This window comes from Dama dama, chromosome 14 (genome assembly GCF_033118175.1).
Source record: "Dama dama isolate Ldn47 chromosome 14, ASM3311817v1, whole genome shotgun sequence".
Classification (NCBI taxonomy): Eukaryota; Metazoa; Chordata; class Mammalia; order Artiodactyla; family Cervidae; genus Dama; species Dama dama.
Window position 1 is genome coordinate 24,017,024 of NC_083694.1, and position 19,069 is coordinate 24,036,092.

The following is a 19,069-nucleotide window of genomic DNA, read 5'->3' on the forward strand; positions in this document are numbered from 1 at the left end:
GGAGAGGACCTTTATTTTAGTCTACCATACCTATTCCAGCTGCTGCTGCTGCTGCTGCTAAGTCGCTTCAGTCGTGTCTGACTCTGTGCAACCCCATAGACAGCAGCCCACCAGGCTCTCCCGTCCCTGGGATTCTTCAGGCAAGAACACTGAAGTGGGCTACCACTTCCTTCTCCAGTGCATGAAAGTGAAAAGTGAAAGTGAAGTCGCTCAGTCATGTCCGACTCTTCGCGACCCCATGGACTGCAGCCTACCAGGCTCCTCCGTCCATGGGATTTTCCAGGCAAGAGTACTGGAGCGGGTTGCCATTGCCTTCTCCGTACCTATTCCTAGCAACCGGCAAAAATATTTTATTGAGAGCATAAGAAAGAAACTGTTTGAGGGAGAATGATGGGATTCAGGACATTCTACCCCCCAAATGTGGCACCTTGACATATTGAATAGTTTAAGCTGAAGGGGTTTGAGAAATGGAAGGTGCAGGTCCTAACCTTCCCCTAGACAAGTCATACGACCCCTCAGTGTATGAGGTGTCCTCCATGTACACTAAGGAAAAGAGCATCCTTATCTCCTAAGATCTCCTCTAAGAGGAACACCAGAGAAATCTAAATGTACAATCCTTGCTAGGTTTTTCCCAGTTCACTACTTTTAGCTCATACAATTTTTTGTCTGTATCATATTTTTCCATGACTCCTCTCTTCATCAAACTTGGTATAAAGGTGCAGGTTTAACCATTTCTTTGGTCTTGATTTCCTTGTGAAGGCTCCTGTGTCACATAAAAGTTAATTTGTATGTTTTTTCTTTTGTTAATCTGTCTTTTGTTACAGAGACCCAGCTGAGAATTTAGAATGGTAGAGGGAAAAGATAGTTTTCCTCCCCTACAGTCTGATGACCAGGAAAGGATGACTGGGGCACCCTATTTGCTCCAGAAGCTGCAGATGGAATCTTGGGAAAACTGACGAAAGTCAGAGAAAAAAAGCAATTCTTAACCAGTCAGCACTCCCAGATCTGCATCTGTAGTGTTCAGTCAAGAGAGGAAGGTAAAAATGGCTTTGTCCATTCTTTTCCAGATTCACATTAGCAGGAGAAAAACAGTTGTAACAATTCATTCTTTGAAGCTTGACTCTTGTGAATTTGTCTTCTAGTAGCTACTGATTATTAATCCTGTCCCTCTCTGGGACCTCTGTTGTTCTCTTCCTTGTCTCCTTTTGTGTCCTGAGAACTTGGCTTGGCTTTCCTCCTGCTGGGACATTCAGGTTGTTAAACCTATGTGAGTGGGCATCAGTTGTCAGATTGGAGGCACCTAGAATGTGAATGGCATCTAGAATGGGTTTCCCTGGTGGCTCAGATGGTAAAGAATCTGCCTATAATGCTGGAGACCTGGGTTCGATCCCTCGACGGGGAAGATCCCCTGGAGAAGGGAATGGCTACCCACTCCAGTATTCTTGCCGGGAGAATTCCATGGACAGAGGATGGGGTCGAGAAGAGTCAGACATGACTGAGCGACTAACACTTTCAGAATGTGGCCGGACAGAAGTGCGGAATGCACCCGTTTGTGGGTAATGTCCTCCCCACCATTGCCAGTTCTTAGGCAGAGCGGGGGTTGGGATCTTGGGAGGGCTGTATCTTCTGCACCCTCTTTGAGAAAGCCTCTTGTGTCCATGATTGAGCCGTAACAGGCTCATTGGTGTTAAGTCATGAAAGGCTTAACAGTTTTGGGTCACTTGAGATAGGCGTACTTTTGGTTTTAAAAACAAAACAGAACAAAAAACGTGCAAAACTTCCAAATATTTACTGTTTGCCTCATGTGATACCTGATTTTAAGATATTTGAAAGGATACTTTTTTTTTTAAAAGCTTTATTGCCAGAAGTTGGGATAACTGAAAGCTTATATTCAGCACTTTATAGGAGTTTTTTGGTTTGTTTTTTAAAGTCCTTTCTGTTCTTCCTCTTTGATCTGCTCTTCACATGGGAACTTCTAAATTGAGTGAAACTCCCTTTTGGAACTCTTGCTGACTATATGTTCCACCAGCTTTGTCTAATTCACTTCTGATTGGCACAGTTTTGCTGAGGATGATTTAGAACTTTGCTGGCTTCTTTGGGAGACTTAAGATCTCCAACTGGCTCCTCTGAGACCTCTTTCTTCCTTTGCTTATGATTCTATTGCCTCTTTTTTCCACCTTCACTCTTCCAATTTCCTTTAATCCTTTGATAGGCCCCTGTTCAAGCCCCTAGCTCTTCCACCCTTTATTTTTTCTCTGCCAGATATTTTCCATTCCAGCCCCTTAGTTACTTAAACTCTGGTCTCCTGCTCTCAGGGGACACAGGGTCCCCCCCCCCCCCCCCCCCAGAGTAACTGTCTGAGGTTGAAAAGGAAGAAGGCTAATTGGATGAAGTATTTTATGTCAGACAAGCTTTGGAGACATCCAGACAGCTGCTCAATGTCTCCTCAATCACCTGCCTAAAATGTAGTTCACAGGCTGCATCAGAGTGTATATCAGAGAAGGTGAAAATTTTAAAAGTCTTCTCCACAAATATTGGTAAAAAACATTAGCCTCATACTGAGTAAGTTACCTCAACTGATCCCATTTGCCAGAAATAAAAATATAAAGTGAATAAAATCCAGTGGTTTTTGTATTACTATGTCTTACTGACACATGGCTAAAATTTTAGAATAAAAGTTATAAAATCTTTGTTTGCATTTGTCTGTGTGTATATATATGTCTATGCTTGGATATTATGTATATGTGCTATTTTTCTTTCTTTAGAAGATATTACCAAATTAATTTATAAAATTCCTTAAAGAAGTTCTGTTCGCATTGGCTTAAAGATGAATGAACATTTATATAAACTAAGTATTCCTACAATTCTCAGGAGTATAGAAATTGACCCCAACTTTAAAAAAAAATTAATCCAAACTTTTTTAAGTTTGCATTATCTAGGATACCCTATGGTAAATAAAGCTAGTTTTAATATTCTTGGTAAATTAGAACAGGTATGTTCTCATAGTTTTCAGTATTAAATATAATGCAGAAGAACACTTTTTTTTTCTACCTAGGTTTACTAGTCAAACAAACCTGTATTAGATATTTAAGATTATGAAACTGTAAGTTCAACCTAACAGCAAAATACGTAATGAAAATAAATTACTTGATGTATGTCTAGCACAACAGGTTAAAAATAAGAACAGTTGAAGGGAATCATGTTTAACTTTTTGGGTCTTTGTGTTTGTGATATTTTTTATATTTGCCTGTTTTATCAACAAGAAAAATAACTTAAAATGATGGCTAGCTTTGTTTAATGTCTCATGAAATTTTCATGAGCAACTCAGGCATAATTGTTAAAAATAAGTGAGTTAATGTAAGTAGGATAAAAGTTTATAAATGAAATTTTCAGTGATAATTATACTTTATAGTATGTCTACTTAAGAATAATTTCCAAAATCTTTTTGGTAACTTGAAACCTTAGAGTGTACTAAGTTATGTTCAAATGATGGGTGTTCATTGAACATCTGATCATTTCCACATAAGACAAAATGCTGAAACATTCATTGCTGGACATAGCTTATCCTCTTTTGGGATCCTAAATTTTGTAGAGGCCAAAGATAATTCATTCTATTAGCAAACATGTTCTTTGCCACATGGAAAAACTATACTAAGAGGAAGTATATGCCTCTAGAAATTGTGAAATGGCATATTTATAAATTTTCAAAACTACAGCAGAATGTTAGTATGAGGTAGGTAGTTCATAAATGCATGCTTTTTTATTAAGTTTTCACTGAAAAATAGAGTGACTAAGGATTAAAAATTTTTATCAATTATGTTAATGAAACTTCTAAGAATAATAAGGACAAAGGAAAAAAAACTCTGTAGCCAAAGTATAAAAGGAAAATAGGATGTGTTTCTGATAAGGAAAAAAATACACAGTATGAAGAATGTTTTTGTTAAAGGGAAAGGAAAGTAATCTTATCCTAAAATAGAATGACTGGCTGTTCCACAATGAGAAAGAGGAAAAGCATGGGACAAAAACATAGTTTATGTATAGAAAAAAAGCAGGAATGTAAAAGGTTTGAGGGAAAGGAATTTTATGTGCGGTCAAGCTTCTAAGATTGAATAGATTTATTTATAAGTTAAAAATAAAAAGATAAGCCTTAATATCAAAAGTATACTGGGTGTAACTAGAATGACAACATTTTCTTGGATTACTGGTCTTCCCTTATTAAGAAATTGTTAAAAAAGTTTTCTTTTTCTTTTAAGTGGTCTGTTTGAAGAACCAAATTTTTCTGTCTTATCAGAATGATTTCCTGTACTTCACAGTTGTCTTTTTCAGATCTTTGATTACTTAAGATTAAAAAAGCTAAGGGTTTGTTGACTATATTATCTTCCGTATCTGCCTTTAAGATTTTTTATTGTCACTTTGGTTAAGTAGATAATTATTATTTTATAATTATCTTCATTCTTATTTAATCAACTGCTCAAACCTTTTGACATTTTGATAAAATTCCCCAAATCAAATTCTAACTAAAGTCTTTTTTTTTTTTTTCTCACTTTAACTTTGGGGTTTCCCAGAGGGTCCTCAGAAAATCTCAAAAGATGTGTTGCTCATCTTGTTAAAGGAGAGATGTTAAACTAATTAGGTTTATTTGATATATTAAGCTACATAGGAAGCATTGTCAAATAAGAAGTGATGATGTGCCTTCTTTAGGCTGTATTTGTGTGGGCATATGTTATTAATATAAGTATTTCAGAAATGGTATGAAGTTCATAGCAATTTGTCAGTATTGGTGTTCATATGTTCAGTATTATGTTGTCCGTCATATTTCTGGTTATTATGTTAATATATTGTATGTCACTGAAATAAACCTAGTTCCTTGTCAATTATAATGACCTCACATCAGATTTTTAACCATTTAGTCATTTCAAAGACTTTTGTCATTCCCAGACAGTTTTGTTTTACTCCTGATGCTTCTCTGAAATTGTTTACAGTCAGCTGCAAGCGAGACAGCTCCATGATGCCATCACTTGAATAGCTCTGAGACCAGGCCAGTGGAGTAAGAATTTTCTGAACTAATGAAGAAGTTCATGGATTCACGAAACTGCTAATCCGAGATCAAATAGACAAAGTATTAATTACATGAGACTGAATCAACTGATGAGGATGATTATAATTTTTTAATGACATTTGTTTGAAACATTGCTTATTCTTTAATGTTTTGTTTTTCTCTTTTCTCTTAAGCTGTCTATAAGTTACAGCAATTTGGTAAAATATAGATTTGTGAACAAAGACGAAACAACTTGTTTTCTCCCTACCTGATTTCTCCAGAATTCAGAAACTTATTGAGTATTTTTATTTTCATGGCAATATAGTTATTTGCACAAGTCCAATAAGAATCTGTTTTCCTTGAAATAGGACATAATAAAAACCTCAGTTGTATTACCAAGGCTTTAACTGGATTTTTATATTTCAGAATGATGTATAAAATCAAATATGACCAGACAGCTTTAAGGAACTAAGGTGGTCTTTATGGAACTAATGCTTATAAACTATCTTGGAAAAAAACAAAACAAAAAACTGGCCTGGTACCTGGCTTACAGGGTACCCAGCATTACAGGTAAGTGATGAATGGCACTTCCAGGGAGACTCAGTCAGTCAGTTCAGTCACTCAGTCATGTCCAACTCTTTGCGACCCTATGGACTGCAGCAGACCAGGCCTCCCTGTCCATCACCACCTCCCGAAGTTTACTCAAACTCATGTCCATTGAGTCGATGATGCCATCCAACCATCTCATCCTCTGTTGTCCCCTTCTCCTCCTGCCTTCAATCTTTCCCAGCATCAGGGTCTTTTCAGATAAGTCAGTTCTTCGCATCAGGTGACCAGAATATTGGAGTTTCAGCTTCAGCATCAGTCCTTCCAATGAATATTCAGGACTGATTTCCCTTAGGATGGACTGGTTGGATCTCCTTGCAGTCCAAGAGACTCTCAAGAGTCTTCTCCAACACCACAGTTCAAAAGCATCAGTTCTTCGATGCATTCAGCCAAATCTGCACGTTTGAAGGGAAGTCTGGTGGCAAGTTTCTGGTTTGACGTCCTAGCCTTGAGAGGCTTTTAAAAGTCTCATTTGAGATTGCTTATAGCAAACTTAAAAAGAGTCTGTATGGTCTGTCACTATTCTTGCTGCACCTATATAAATATCAGGCCAGATTTAACAAGATGAGGCTGATTTTGCAAACAGATTAGTCATTTATTATCTTTGCTAGAAAGGGGGGTGACTACCAAGAGAAAAATAATGTTTCAGTAGGAAACTGTAGCACACCCTTGTGAGTTGTAAGTTCTAGTTCTGTTCATTGTTTTTAAGGTTTTATCTACCTGTTAATTGGACTGAATTCTTCTAGTTGCCTGCAGTGTTTGGCTACAACTCTCCAAGTTAGCATTTCCAGTTTTCTCCCACCCTTCTGACATGGAATCATTGAGAACTAAAACTGTCCTTTTTCCTGAAGCCTGGAATCTGGGTCTGGCTGACTTGATTTAAACCTCAGAGAAATCACGACAGCAGATCATGTATGGGCAGCCTTCATGCCTGTTGCTGTGTGGGCTACTCAGAAAGTTCATGGAGTATTTGATGACCTTACCACAGACATTTTAAACAGCCAACCAGGCAAATCCATCAGATTGCTACTGCCTGTCCTCACTGTACCATCTAAAGGTACTTTTAAGCCCAACATCAAGAAATCTTAACTAACTGCCCTCTGGATTCAAAAACTGAGTTCATGTTTGCTCTAACTATTAACCTTTATGTATTTTTCTGTTTGTTTTCATAGAAATATCCCTTATTAAATGCTTGATTGCTCATACTGTATAGAGAACTAATAGGTAGGCATTTACTCCTACCTATGCCACTACCTCCTGAAATGGGACACAACTGTTTGAATGGACTGACCATTTTTCCAGGACTGAGATTGATTCAGTGGGTTATGGGATAGTCTACCAGCTCAGTTTCTGGGAATGAAACTTCTTCGGGAAGTTCCATATGGGAGAGTGACAGGGTTTCGGACATGCTACCCCCAAATATGGCATCTTGGCATGTTGACTGTCTTAAGATGAAGGAATTCGAAAAATGACGGGTATAGGACTCTGACTTCTCCCTGAAGCGTGTCATGAGATCTCATGTAAGAGATGCTCTGCCTATACCCAGAGGAAAAGAAGGGTTTGAGCAAACTGGCCTCGCTAAGTTTCCCCGTTTACAGCTCTGAGCTCATACCCCTTTGTCCTGTGATACTTTTCCATCACTCTCTACTCTGCATCAAACGTCATGTAAAACCTCAGGCTTAACCATTGTTTTGGTCTTTATTTCTTTATGAAGGTTCTTATGTCACATAAAATTCAAGTAAATTTGTGTGCTTTTCTCTTGTTAATCTGTCTTTTGTTATAGAGATCTAGCTGAGAACTTAGAGGGGTAGAAGGAAAAGATACTTTTCCTCTCCTACAGGACCGGATGGTTTCCACCAAAGGACTTTCCAAAAAACTTCTTAAAAGCTCTCTACTTGAGACTTAGGTTGACTGCCCTCTGAAGGAAGAAAAAAATATTTGAAAACAAACCTTTTAATGATTTCTTTCTTTTGCATTTTATTCTGAAATAAACAGGAGCTAAGGATTACTTGATATGAGCATGGGTTGTCACTTGTAAAGCTCAGGTAGAAGCAGATGTTCTAAGATTTATTTAAGCTGAAATTCCATGGTGGTTCAGATGGTAAAGAATCTGCCTGCCATGCAGAAGGCCAGGGTTTGATCCCTGGGTAGGGAAGATCCCTTGGAGAAGGGAATGGCTGCCTGCTCCAGTATTCTTGCCTGGAGAATTCCGTGGACAGCGGAGCCTGGTGGACTACAGTCCATGAGGTCACAAAGGTGTTGGACACGACTGAGCGACTCAGTGACTAGCACTGAAATTACAATGAACATGTAAAAATGCATTTGTATTGGAATTTTGCAGAGTTTGTATCTTCTTCAAGGGCCTCAGTAATCTTCAAAGAGAAGATAACCATGCTTTATCAGTTCTCATTAAATTTTAGGCTCAAAAGTAGTTTTTCATTTTTTATAAAAACATTTATAAAAGACAAGCTTTTCTCATGTGTTTTAATTTATTTTCAAGTGAAAAAATCATGCATTGTGAAAAATAGTGCCTCTACTGCTTTTTACTTGTTCTCCTTATTTGTTAATAAATACTATGAGGATATCCAGAAGTAGAAATAACCTTAAAGGAGTATTTTCTTTATTCTTCTTTCTTTCATATAAACCTGTGACCTAGTTTCTATATAAGATGTATGTGTTTTTCTTTGCTCACTAGATAAACACTGTAAAAATAATACTTTAATTGAAAAGATACTTAAACCATATTTTTTAATAGTTAAGGTTAAAGTTTTTATCAAGTTATTATTTTGTAGCGGGAGGTGTTAATTTAGTGTTTTTAGCAGTGACTTTGTGAGTGCTAATACAAAGGATGAGCATTCAAAGGGAAGCAGTTGCTTGCTTTATGAGTGGTGATGTTGAGTAATGACTAAGTACATTCATTTGCACAGCCAGTATAGACTCCAGACAGATATTTCCGTGTCTTTTCCACAAGTGGGTCATGTGATTTGGTGTTTATCACTGACTTGAATTATCTTCAAGTCTTACAAATCATATAACTTGACCATGAAATCAAGCAGCTGTTTCAAAGGACTCTTCACAAGTAGATTTTATTTTTAATATTTTTTGGCCACTGCAGTGAAAAGAAGATTGTGCAATTTGTGTATGCATATTGGAACTTTGTTTCTCTCCCTCTTTCCCTCCTTTGTCTGTGGAATTCTCCAGGCAAAAATACTGGAGTTGGTAGCCATTCCCTTCTCTAGTAGATCTTCCCAACCCAGGGAATGAACGTGGGTCTCCCGCATTTCAGGCAGATTCTTTACTGTCTAAGCCATCAGGGGGCTTTCCAGGTGGCACTAGTGGTAAAGAACCCACCTGCCAGCGCAGGAGATGTAAGAGACGTGGGTTTGATCCCTGGGTCGGTCCCATGGACAGAGGAGCCTGGCAGGCTACGGCCCGTAGTCGCAAAGAGTTGGACCTGACTGAAGTGACTTACCACGCACACATGCTTCCTAGTTTCCTTTCATCCTTTCTTCTTTCTTTGAAGCAAGTTTCAGTGGAAAGATTTCTGTAGTACTCTCTGGTTGGTCTTCCCCATATGATCCCTGCCATTAGTAGAGTTAGCTTTGTGCTAGGGCTACTAGGCCATTATATTTTTATAGATCTGAGTCAGCATCTGTGAGATTGCAACCTCTGCATTTTATTTAAATCTGCTCTCTGTGCTTTTGTTTCATGGTTAATGGAGAAGTCTAATCTCTATAGTATAAAGAACGGTATCTAAGTTTGTGAAGAACCTGCCAAGGTTGTTGTGGTGGCACATGTGATTGGTGAGTCTTTTAGATTTAGATATCTTCAGTGTTTTCAGCACATGTTTAGTATTAGATTTGTTCCTAAGTCCTTTCTTTTGCAAGATATATATTCAGATTGGTTGTATAGAATCTTTAATATGCTGACCTTCAATTGTGCTAAAGTGAAATGATTCTCTGACCTCTTAGAAACTAAGTTACTTCTTTTATTTTTTTGACTGTGCCACGTGGCTTGTGGGTTCTTTGTTCTGCATCCAGGGATCAAATCCATGCACTTTTAGTAAAAGTGCAGAGTCCTAATCACTGGACTGCCAGAGAAGTCCCTAGGTTATTTTAAGATTGAGAATTTCAACATTATTATCTGATAAAAGCTATTACTCTGTTTTAAGTATTACATATTTTGGCATTTACATACACACATACATATGTGGAATTTCAAATTAAAGTTAGATTAAAAAAATGGGACAGTTGTATCAGAGGCATTGTTTATTTTTTGATAATAAAGGCATCTTAAGTTCATTTGACAGATATAAGCTAAATGCCCATGTAGAACTTGTTTGATACTGGGTAGAATTTATAAACAGCTGTAGCTTCTTATCCCTTACCCTTAAAAACCCTATAGCTGTACTTGGTGAATGTAAGCGTTGTAGTAGTTCTGATGAGAGATTATCACAGGACAAAGAGATTAGAGAAAACTTTTTGGACACTGAAGATAGGATTTGGAAGGTGTGGGTGTAGAGGAGGAAGTACCCAGTAGAGGGAGCTGAGGTGAAGGTGAGACATTGCAGATGTGTTTGAGACCAAGTTGATTGTAGTGGTATGAAATACATGTTAGGGGAATAGGGAAGATAAGACTGGAGCTGGGGCATATAGGACACTGAATACCATCCTGAGAAAACTCTTAAGTCTTATAAAACTTTGGGCTGATTTAGGGCCTAAACTTCCAGGTCTGAGTCCTGATTCACTACTTGCTGGCTTAGTAATCTTGTACAAGTGTTTGGACCCTTTCTGACAGAGCTAGGTTTGTTCTAGATGACAAATTTGCAAATCACCAAGTCATTGATTTTATCAAAGTTTCTAATGTGTAAGGTCATAATAGTTCCTATAAGAAAGACCCTGCATTTTGGGTTACTGATCATAAAATATATAGAAAATTATCTTCTCATCACTAACAAAAATTTTATTACCTAGCAGTTTTCTAGTTGAGGATTTTTTAAATAAAGGACTGTTTTATATAGTTTTGCTTTCTTTTGGATATTGTTGATTTAATTTTGAGTTAACTTTGTTAAGGTGAAAGTAAATATAAGTTAAATTAGATTAACATTTTAAGTTTAAATTTAAATAAGTTAAAGTTTAAAAGCATCCCAAAGGAATCAGAGCTAATCAGAACAGTCTTGTACCCATCCTGTGGATGGAATGGAAACCCTGAGGGTTCTGGGCTTGAAAAGAGCCCTGTCTTTGAGAATAGACATTTAATGAAGTGGTATGGATAGCTGAGATAAGTCACAAGTACAGCGTCACAGGAGCTTGTGTTAGAGTGGCCACAGTGTGGGTTAAGTAGGTCCTTCCCGACGGTCTCCTTTCTGGTCTAGGGCTACTCTGTGGGCTCTGATCTTGGGTTGACAGTAATGTTTGGGTAATCCACAACTACCCTTTTGTACCCTACTTTTTGTGACCATAAACTATACCTTTTGACCTCTGAGACTGTTGGACAGTTTAGTTATATATTCAAACTGCATGGAGAGACTTGTAATGGACAGTGGTAAACAGGGTTTTGTTCAAAGAGAAAGGGGGTAAGAGAGGCTTGGGGCTACTGCTATACCTCAGTCTTTAGAATCTGTCCCTTTGGTTGCTGACTGCTTTCCTCAGATGACCACTGGCTTGCCATGATGGTGTGAAACTACGATATGATGTGTGGTTTACGAGGAATTCATTTCAGATATTATAAATTGGGCTCTAAATTCACCTGACAGAAACCAGACTTCTCTTCAGAGATCATTAGTGAAGGAGAATTGGAGCCAGAGGACCCGCTTCTTGGCTCCTGTTCTTACTATTTGTGTCACTCTGCAAAACATGTTGTTTTTCTTAATCTGTTTTCTCTTGAATAAAGGGAGGGATAGTCATTTCTATCGCAGGTTGTTGCTTAGATAGGATGCTAAGAGAGGATTTTATAAAATTCTAAAGAGCTAATTAAACATGAAGTGTCATTGGTAGATTGTGAGTCTTTGGAGGCAGGCATGTGTCAAGAGTACCCACAATGCTAAGGCACAGGTCTTGATCTTGTGAGCTCTGTGAGGGCAGGACCTTGTTTGTTGCACCACCATGTACCTAGTGTTTTAATTTGGTTGTACTTATATCATGTTCTCTATTTTTAAGTTTTAAAACTTTTACTCTTTTTTTTGTTGTTGTTGTTTCTCCCATTTCCTCAGAAGTTTGATTTCCCTTCTTCATCTTAGAGAAGATCCCCTAGAGAAGGGTAGGCAGGCTGCCCACTCCAGTATTCCTGGGCTTTTCTTGTGACTCAGACGGTAAAGAATCCTCCTGCAGTTCGGGAGACCTGGGTTCGATCCCTGGATTGTGAAGATCCCCTGGAGGAGGACATATGGCAACCCACTCCGGTATTCTTGCCTGGAGAATCCCTATGGGCAGAGAAGCCTGGCAGGCTACAGTCCATGGGGTTGCAAAGATTCGGACATGACTGAGCAACTAAGCAGGCATGCACATCATAGAGAAAATAGTGTAACAGAGCATAGCACCATATTCTATGGCTGGAGAGATAAGCTAACTCTTTGTGGACTAATCCACAAAGAGTAAAGAGTAAAGAGACGCGATCTTAACAGCAGGTTCTCTGCCTCAGATAAAAAGGAGCAATATAGTAGGTGGGAATCTGGAGGACACAAATATTGAAAAGGAATGTTTGGGTCCTTCTTTTAGGTAACTTTGGCATCTGTTGAGAAATTTAGCTTAATTTAGCAGACTTTCTGGATTTCTGTTTTGTGTTTAGGACAGTAGCAAAAAGTATCAAACAGAGTAAACAGACCTTGTGTTAGAGTGTGAATAATTTTGACTGTTGAGATGGAAGGAATATGGTGTTTCATTCTCTGAGGGAAAACTGGTTACTGGACTCTTTCAGTGACCTTGAAGGTAAACACAATTAAGAGAAAAATCAGACTTCAGTTCTTCTATTTTAATGATGTTTATAAGTGAGCACACTAGATTTTAGAAATATCTGTACAGACAAACTGTTGACTGTGAAGGTTTCCTCCTTTAGCTTCATGTTGGTAAAATAACATTGATAAATTTTCAATAAATGTACAGAAGTAGTAATGTGTGGCCAAACTTGAGGATTTATTTGGGACCGGACCTTTATTATCACCTAGAAGAAAAAATTATCATTTAAACTGTTTAACATCTGGGAATCACTATAATTGTGATAGACAAACCTTACTTCACTGGAAGATGGGATAGTGAAAAGACCACTGGAATGGAAGTCAGGCGTCTCGAATCTGTCTACTTACCTTGTATATCCAGCAGAACCGTCTGTCAACCAGACCCAAACCTCCTCTTCCTCTCAGATGACTGACCTCATAGGTGCAGGTGCAGGCGGGGGCAGGAAACAGAGGCAGCATAGCAGGAGTGGGACCATGAGCGTCTGGGCTGCTGCTTCGTATGTCTTACCTGCGCCTCCATGGCCTGCTGAGCCCGATCAGGTGCACACTGCTTCCATTTGACAGTGGTGTGTTGCTGTGCATGCCCAACTTCAGGGCTCGATGGGTCAGATAACACTCAGTTTGTGATGGGCAGCTCAGGTCTCATGGTAACTTGGTAGCCCGTGGTTAAGCATTTGATTTGAAGCCCAGTAGCAGGCCAAAAATTGTCTCTTAAAGGGAGAATGATTGTCTGGAGATGATGTAGGGTCTTGCTCCCATATCCTAAAGTCCTGCACTGTGATTCAACATGAGGGCCTGCCAAAGGCTCACACAGCATCCCTGTCTGCCAGTGATCTTTCAGGCACTGTCAGATCTGCTGCATCATGTGGCCCCAGTGCAGAGCAGCTTGCCCAGCAGCTGAAACCTGTTGTAAACCTTCTGTAATTCTGGGACCCCCTCAAACTGGCAGCTCTTCTGATCACTTGATAAATGGGCTGGAGAAACACAGCCACATGAGGACTATGTTGCCTCCAGAATCCATCGTGGTCCCCTAAGCATTGTGCCTCTTTCTTGGTTGTGGGAGAGGCCAGATGCAGCAACCTATCCTTTACCTCAGGAGGGATGTCTAGACCTGCCTCATACCAGTGGCCCCTAAAAATTTCACTGAGGTAAAAGACCCTGAAGTTTAGTCAGATTGGTCTCTTGTCTTCTGGTATACAGATGTGTGACCAGTTAGTCTAGAGTAGCTGCTGCTGCCCTACAGTTAGCGTCATGTCATGGGTATAATGGAACAATGTAATGTCTTGTGGAAGGGGAAGACAATAGGATCCCTGTGAAGTATACTGTGACACAGGGCTGAAGAGTTGATACACCCCTTAAGTAAGACAGTGGAGATGTATTACTGGTCTTACCGGCTGAAAGCAAACTCCTTTTGTTGGGTCTTAGGAACAGGATAGAGAAAAAGGCATTTGTTAGATCAATAGCTGCATACCACGTCCCAGGGATTGTATTAATTTACTTAAGCAATGAAAACACATCTATTAAAACTCCTGCTATTGGAATCACCACTTGGTTAAACTTACTGTTAATCCATCACTCTCTAAGATCCATCTGTCTTCTGCACAGGCCAAATAGAAGATTGAATGGAGAGTGGTGAGAATTTCAATTCTTGCATTTTTCAAGTCCTTGTTGATAGCCTGATTTCTGAAGTCCTCCCAGGGATGTGGTATTGCTTTTGATTTACTGGGTTTTCCTTGGTAGAAACAGTTTTAGTAGCTTCCACTCAGCCTTTCCCCATATGATAACCCTCACTCCACAGGTCAGGGAGGAGACAGTGTGAAAGTTCTGCCATCTGCTAAATAGGTGTGTTACAATTATGTATCCTGGAACTGGGGAACCCACGGAGTGGGTTTGGGGACCCACTGGGCCCACTGTGAATGGACCTGAGCTAAAACTCCATTGGTAACCTGTCTTCCGTAAACTCCTACTCTGATTGGAGGGCTGCTGTTTTGGGTTCCTGGAATCAGTGTCAGTTCAGAGCCAGTGTTCATCAGTCCCTGGAAGGTCTCATTATTTTCTTTTCCCCAGCCCGTAGTTACTAAGGTTAGGAGAATGATTAACAGCATACATTTTCAGTAGTCTACTGGGGTCCTTCTTCAGGGAACTGACCTTTTCATTTAAGGGATTCTGGGTCTGTAAACTGGCTCAAGTTTGTGATCTTGAGGGGCCATGACTCTCTGTTTTTATGATTTGAATTAGAATTTTGTTCCTTTGACCTAGACTTTTCACTTATTCAGATCAAATAAGAAGTTAGTAAGCTTCCTATCTATTTCATTTCTAGCAATACCATGATTAGCCAACACCATAGGTCTGTATGAATCATACTTTTCCAATTGCTGCTTTGACTCTGTTGTTCATTACGGTGACTATACCCACCTTGCTTTGGCAGCTAAATGCTGCCAGTTGGCCCCTGCCACCTTGGGACCCAATTACTCCCATTGTGTTTAGGTTTTCTGGTTGAATGGTTGCAGTTCCCAGTGGAAGGTCCAGCTTACAGAGAAGAGTAATCAGAAGGCTTTTCAAGGATGTTGGGGCACCTGTCACAGATTTATTTCTCAGACTCTTCTGGATCCTTCCACTGTGGGCAAGTAGGTCTTAATTGACAATTCACTCTTAACATTTCAGTTTTCCTAAGCCTTTGAATCCCTTCTGCATTAGACCAAAGGGGAACCAGGGGTGGGGTATTTTAAATTTGCCCATGGTGTGTCATCTTTTGATGTTTCACCCAACCAGCCAAACTGTTAGAGCCCTTTCTAATGGCCCCAGCTGGAACATGAAAGGCAGAATCTTTGCTTAATGAGCCCTTATCAAGAAATTCAGCCTGATTCAACTTTATGTTCCTGTACCATTATCCCATACCTTTAAATACTCATTTCCAGAAACATTCCCTCAGTTTCTGCAAGCATAAATTATAATTGAAAACCCAAGTAGTTCTTTTGGTGTGTACGTAGCAAACCTCCTACTTTGTACCTCACTTTTAGGGACCTGCTGGGACTTGAGTCTAGTTATAAATCTAGAAGAAAAGAGGGGTGGTGGAGGTAAGTCAGCATTGTCTTACATGGCAGCTCCCACTGGGGAGACCATTGCTGTTTCATTAGGCAGAGTGGGGTTAATTCCCTCAGGGTGGGAAAGGCTGATACCAGTGTGGGTAGGGTGGCTGCTACTGCTGGACACCCAGGATTATGGTTAGAATCAATCCAGTTCTGCCACATTTAGTGAAAAATTTTATAATATATATACATTCCTAAACAAACAAACAAACAAACAAACAAAATATATATATATATACATTCCTATTGTTATTTAACATGATACCGGAGACATAAGAGATACGGGTTTGATCCCTGGGTCGGGAAGATCCTCTGGAGGAGGGCGTGGCAACCCACTCCAGTATTCTTTCCTGGAGAATCCCACAGACAGAGGAGCCTGGTGGACCACAGTCTGTTGGTTTGCAGAGTCAGACACTACTGAAGCAACGTAGTATGCATACACAGCAGAGATAGTATAGGATCAAGATGGAGTTGAGGCCTGGCTTAATTATTATTAGCCACATGACCTTTAGGCAAACAGCTCTGATTTTTCGGTTTCTGCATTTATAAAGTAGAGATTATAATAATACCTGTGACAAAAACTGCTAACTGGACAAGAGGATCTGTATCAGAAAAATACTTAAATTTAAAAGAATTAAAAAATGAATAGAGAGATTAAAATATTTAATAAAATATTTCCATTGTTTTATGCTACTTAATGTTATAAAATGTCTCTTACAGAGGTTAGTTTATGAGTTTAATTAATGTTAAAAGCTCAAATAATGAGGTAAAGTGTGTAATGAAAAATGTTGACCCTTGACTAGTTCTCTCAACCTTGGGTTATTATCCCAGTGGCGACTATTTTTAATTCTCTTTAGCATTTTCTTCTGGTATATACTTCCATATTTTTCACTGTTATTTATGAGTTCATTTCTTAATTTTTCAATTTTAGTCAACTATATGTTGACTTTCTAATAAAACAAATGAAGATTTAGCTCTTTTATACCTGCTTTCTATTAATTCTTTCCTCTCCCCATCAACTTTCTTCTTCCATAATAGTTAGTACAGCTTTTGGTTAGTCACTGTCTTCATTATTATAATTATGTATTATTCATAGCTGAGCCACAAAGTGATTATTATGATTATACTCACTTTTCTCTGTAACTTATTTTTCTTGAAATTTATGGGAAATTTTCTTTTATTATATCTTTGATAATTTCTTCTTCTTTTTTCTGTCTTCCAGAATTTCTGTCTTCCAGAAATTCTGGAAGTCTAATAATGGCTATCCTAGATTTTGATCTTCCAAGTTTCTAGGGTCTGGGTGATTTCCTCAGCTTTATTTTCAGCCTTATTGTTATATATATATTTTAAAGTTTCTGCTCTCATTTAAATTTTTCAAAAGTTTTTTTCTTATTTTCTAGGTTTTCCTTTATGTATCCCCTATTCTTGTTTTATGGATACAGTTTCATCTCATCTTGCTGAAGGTATCAATTTTAATTTTTTAAAAAACAGTTTATTTGTGTACTGTATAATTGTTTTTTTAATTTGATTTGGTTTCTATTTTATTCATGATAGAATCATGTCCCAGTTGTTCCTCAAATGTTTAGTTAATGCAGAAAATTTTAGTGGAATCTCTGTGCTTATGAATTGCACTCTAGGACTGTTAGTTGAAAGCAAGATTTATATTATTGAGATATCTCTTGACTCTTAAAACTTATAGTCTTTTCTTTTGGACTGATTTTTCTTCACAAAGAGGAATCATTATCTCCTGACTAGGCAGTAAAAGGCTGGTCTGACACTTGAGTAAGAGAAGAAAGCTTGGGAGTCGGGGGTGATCTCACTGCTTAGTAAGTAAACTTGTATTTACGCTTCTTGTTTTCAGTACAGTATCTTATGCTCACATTCAGTGTCTTTAGTTCCTAAGTCAAATCTGTCAGATTCAGTTTTTACCAGAGAGTAACAGCTTTTCTCTTGCCGGAATGAGTGTTAGTGGGAGAGGTGGAAAGAAGTGTCCAGTGTGTAGTTGTTCGTTATGAAAAGTTTCATCATCCCCCTGATTTTAGTCCCACTCATAACTCTGCCTCATTCTGTGCCTTTCTGGGATTCTTTATTTGTGGATTACTTTCTTGTTGGCATCATTCTTTTAACTACATACAGCATTGTTCTCTCTTAACTACAGGTTAAGTTTCCACTTTATCTGTTCTGTTAAGTCAGAAACTGTTCAACTCTTTGCTTTTCATCTTCCAAAATTTTATTAGCTTCTTTTGTCTTTAATTTCCTCTAGTCTTTATCCCAAGTATTTAATACTTAAAATTTTTCCTTTACTGTCTTTTTAGTGGAGTTTTGGGAGTGAGTGATGATAAGTGCATATATTATGCATATATAATGAGAGATCTTTCAATTTTTAAAAATAGTAAACAAAGTTTAAGCAAAATGGCATGACAACAAAAAGACTGGCAAGAGGAAGTAGTTTGATACTCTCTGGATTTCTTTAGAGGCAAACCTCATTTAAGAATGTCTTGTTTTCTCTCTGGCTCCAGCATCTTAACTCTCATCTGCACAATTGTCTTAGGACGTGCAGGGCCTCTGGTGTTTGGAATGCTCAGTTTTCCTGGCTCCTGCAAATTACTTTCTCATGACTAGTGAAAATCTCCCATACCAAGCATTTTCTCATTTTTTTTCCTAAGCCGTTTCTGTATTGTATCTTAATAAATTCTAGTCTAAAATTTGTTTTGAGTCTAAATCAGTGGAAATTTTAGTGATGAATCACATAGAGCTTTAACCGTGTATCATATATATCAGATAACATTTCTAGTTACAAATAACCGAAAACTTGACTCAGTAAAATAAAGGGAATTTGTTTCATTTACTTAATTGGAAAGTTTAGAGATAGGTCAGTCTTCAGATGCTATTTGAGCAGGACTCTGGCTCTGTTTCTTTGTAATTCTCTTGGCTTTGCTCAAATCTTCATGCTGATTTTGTTTTTAGGCTGGCTTTCCTCATGATTGCAAAATGGCTGCAGGAGTTCTAGGCATCATATTTCATACCACCATCATACAGAAGAGGAGAGATGTTCTTTTCCAAAAGTTCCCAGGAAACTTCTCCAGATGTCAGGGTGAAATAAGGGATGTTACACTGAACACCTTGAACCTGAGTCCTCTGCCTTATTGCTGGAGTGAATGTGGTTGCCTTCCCGCTAAACATAAAGGCTGTGTGAGGCAAGAGTAGAGCTCCAAAGGCAAAGTAGGGGACATGGTTGCTGGGGTTGCAACCAGTGTCCATTACAGTGTTTAGTTTTAATATTTCTGCTTTTATCACTGTATCGTCATTTTTATATTTTATATCATTATGCTTTTTATAAGCTAGTTTCCCCTAATTAACCAAATTTCATTAGTCTTACCCATA

At 38.4% G+C, this 19,069-nt stretch overlaps 1 protein-coding gene across 9 annotated transcripts in view; it reads left to right on the top strand.

Annotated features, from left to right (window-relative positions):
- DISP1 (dispatched RND transporter family member 1) overlaps positions 1-19,069 on the top strand; it is a 227,744-nt gene that overhangs the window by 23,598 nt on the left and 185,077 nt on the right. For 4 of the 9 annotated variants that reach the window (XM_061160106.1, XM_061160103.1, XM_061160105.1 and 1 more), the window contains 2 exons: positions 5,465-5,608; positions 17,086-17,148. In XM_061160106.1, coding sequence (XP_061016089.1) covers positions 5,521-5,608; positions 17,086-17,148 — 151 coding nt within the window. In that variant the 5' untranslated portion in view covers positions 5,465-5,520. Of the gene's footprint in view, positions 1-5,464; positions 5,609-6,580; positions 6,702-6,816; positions 6,869-17,085; positions 17,149-19,069 lie in introns of those variants that run through there. The other 5 variants (XM_061160110.1, XM_061160112.1, XM_061160108.1 and 2 more) reach the window with 5 other exon arrangements.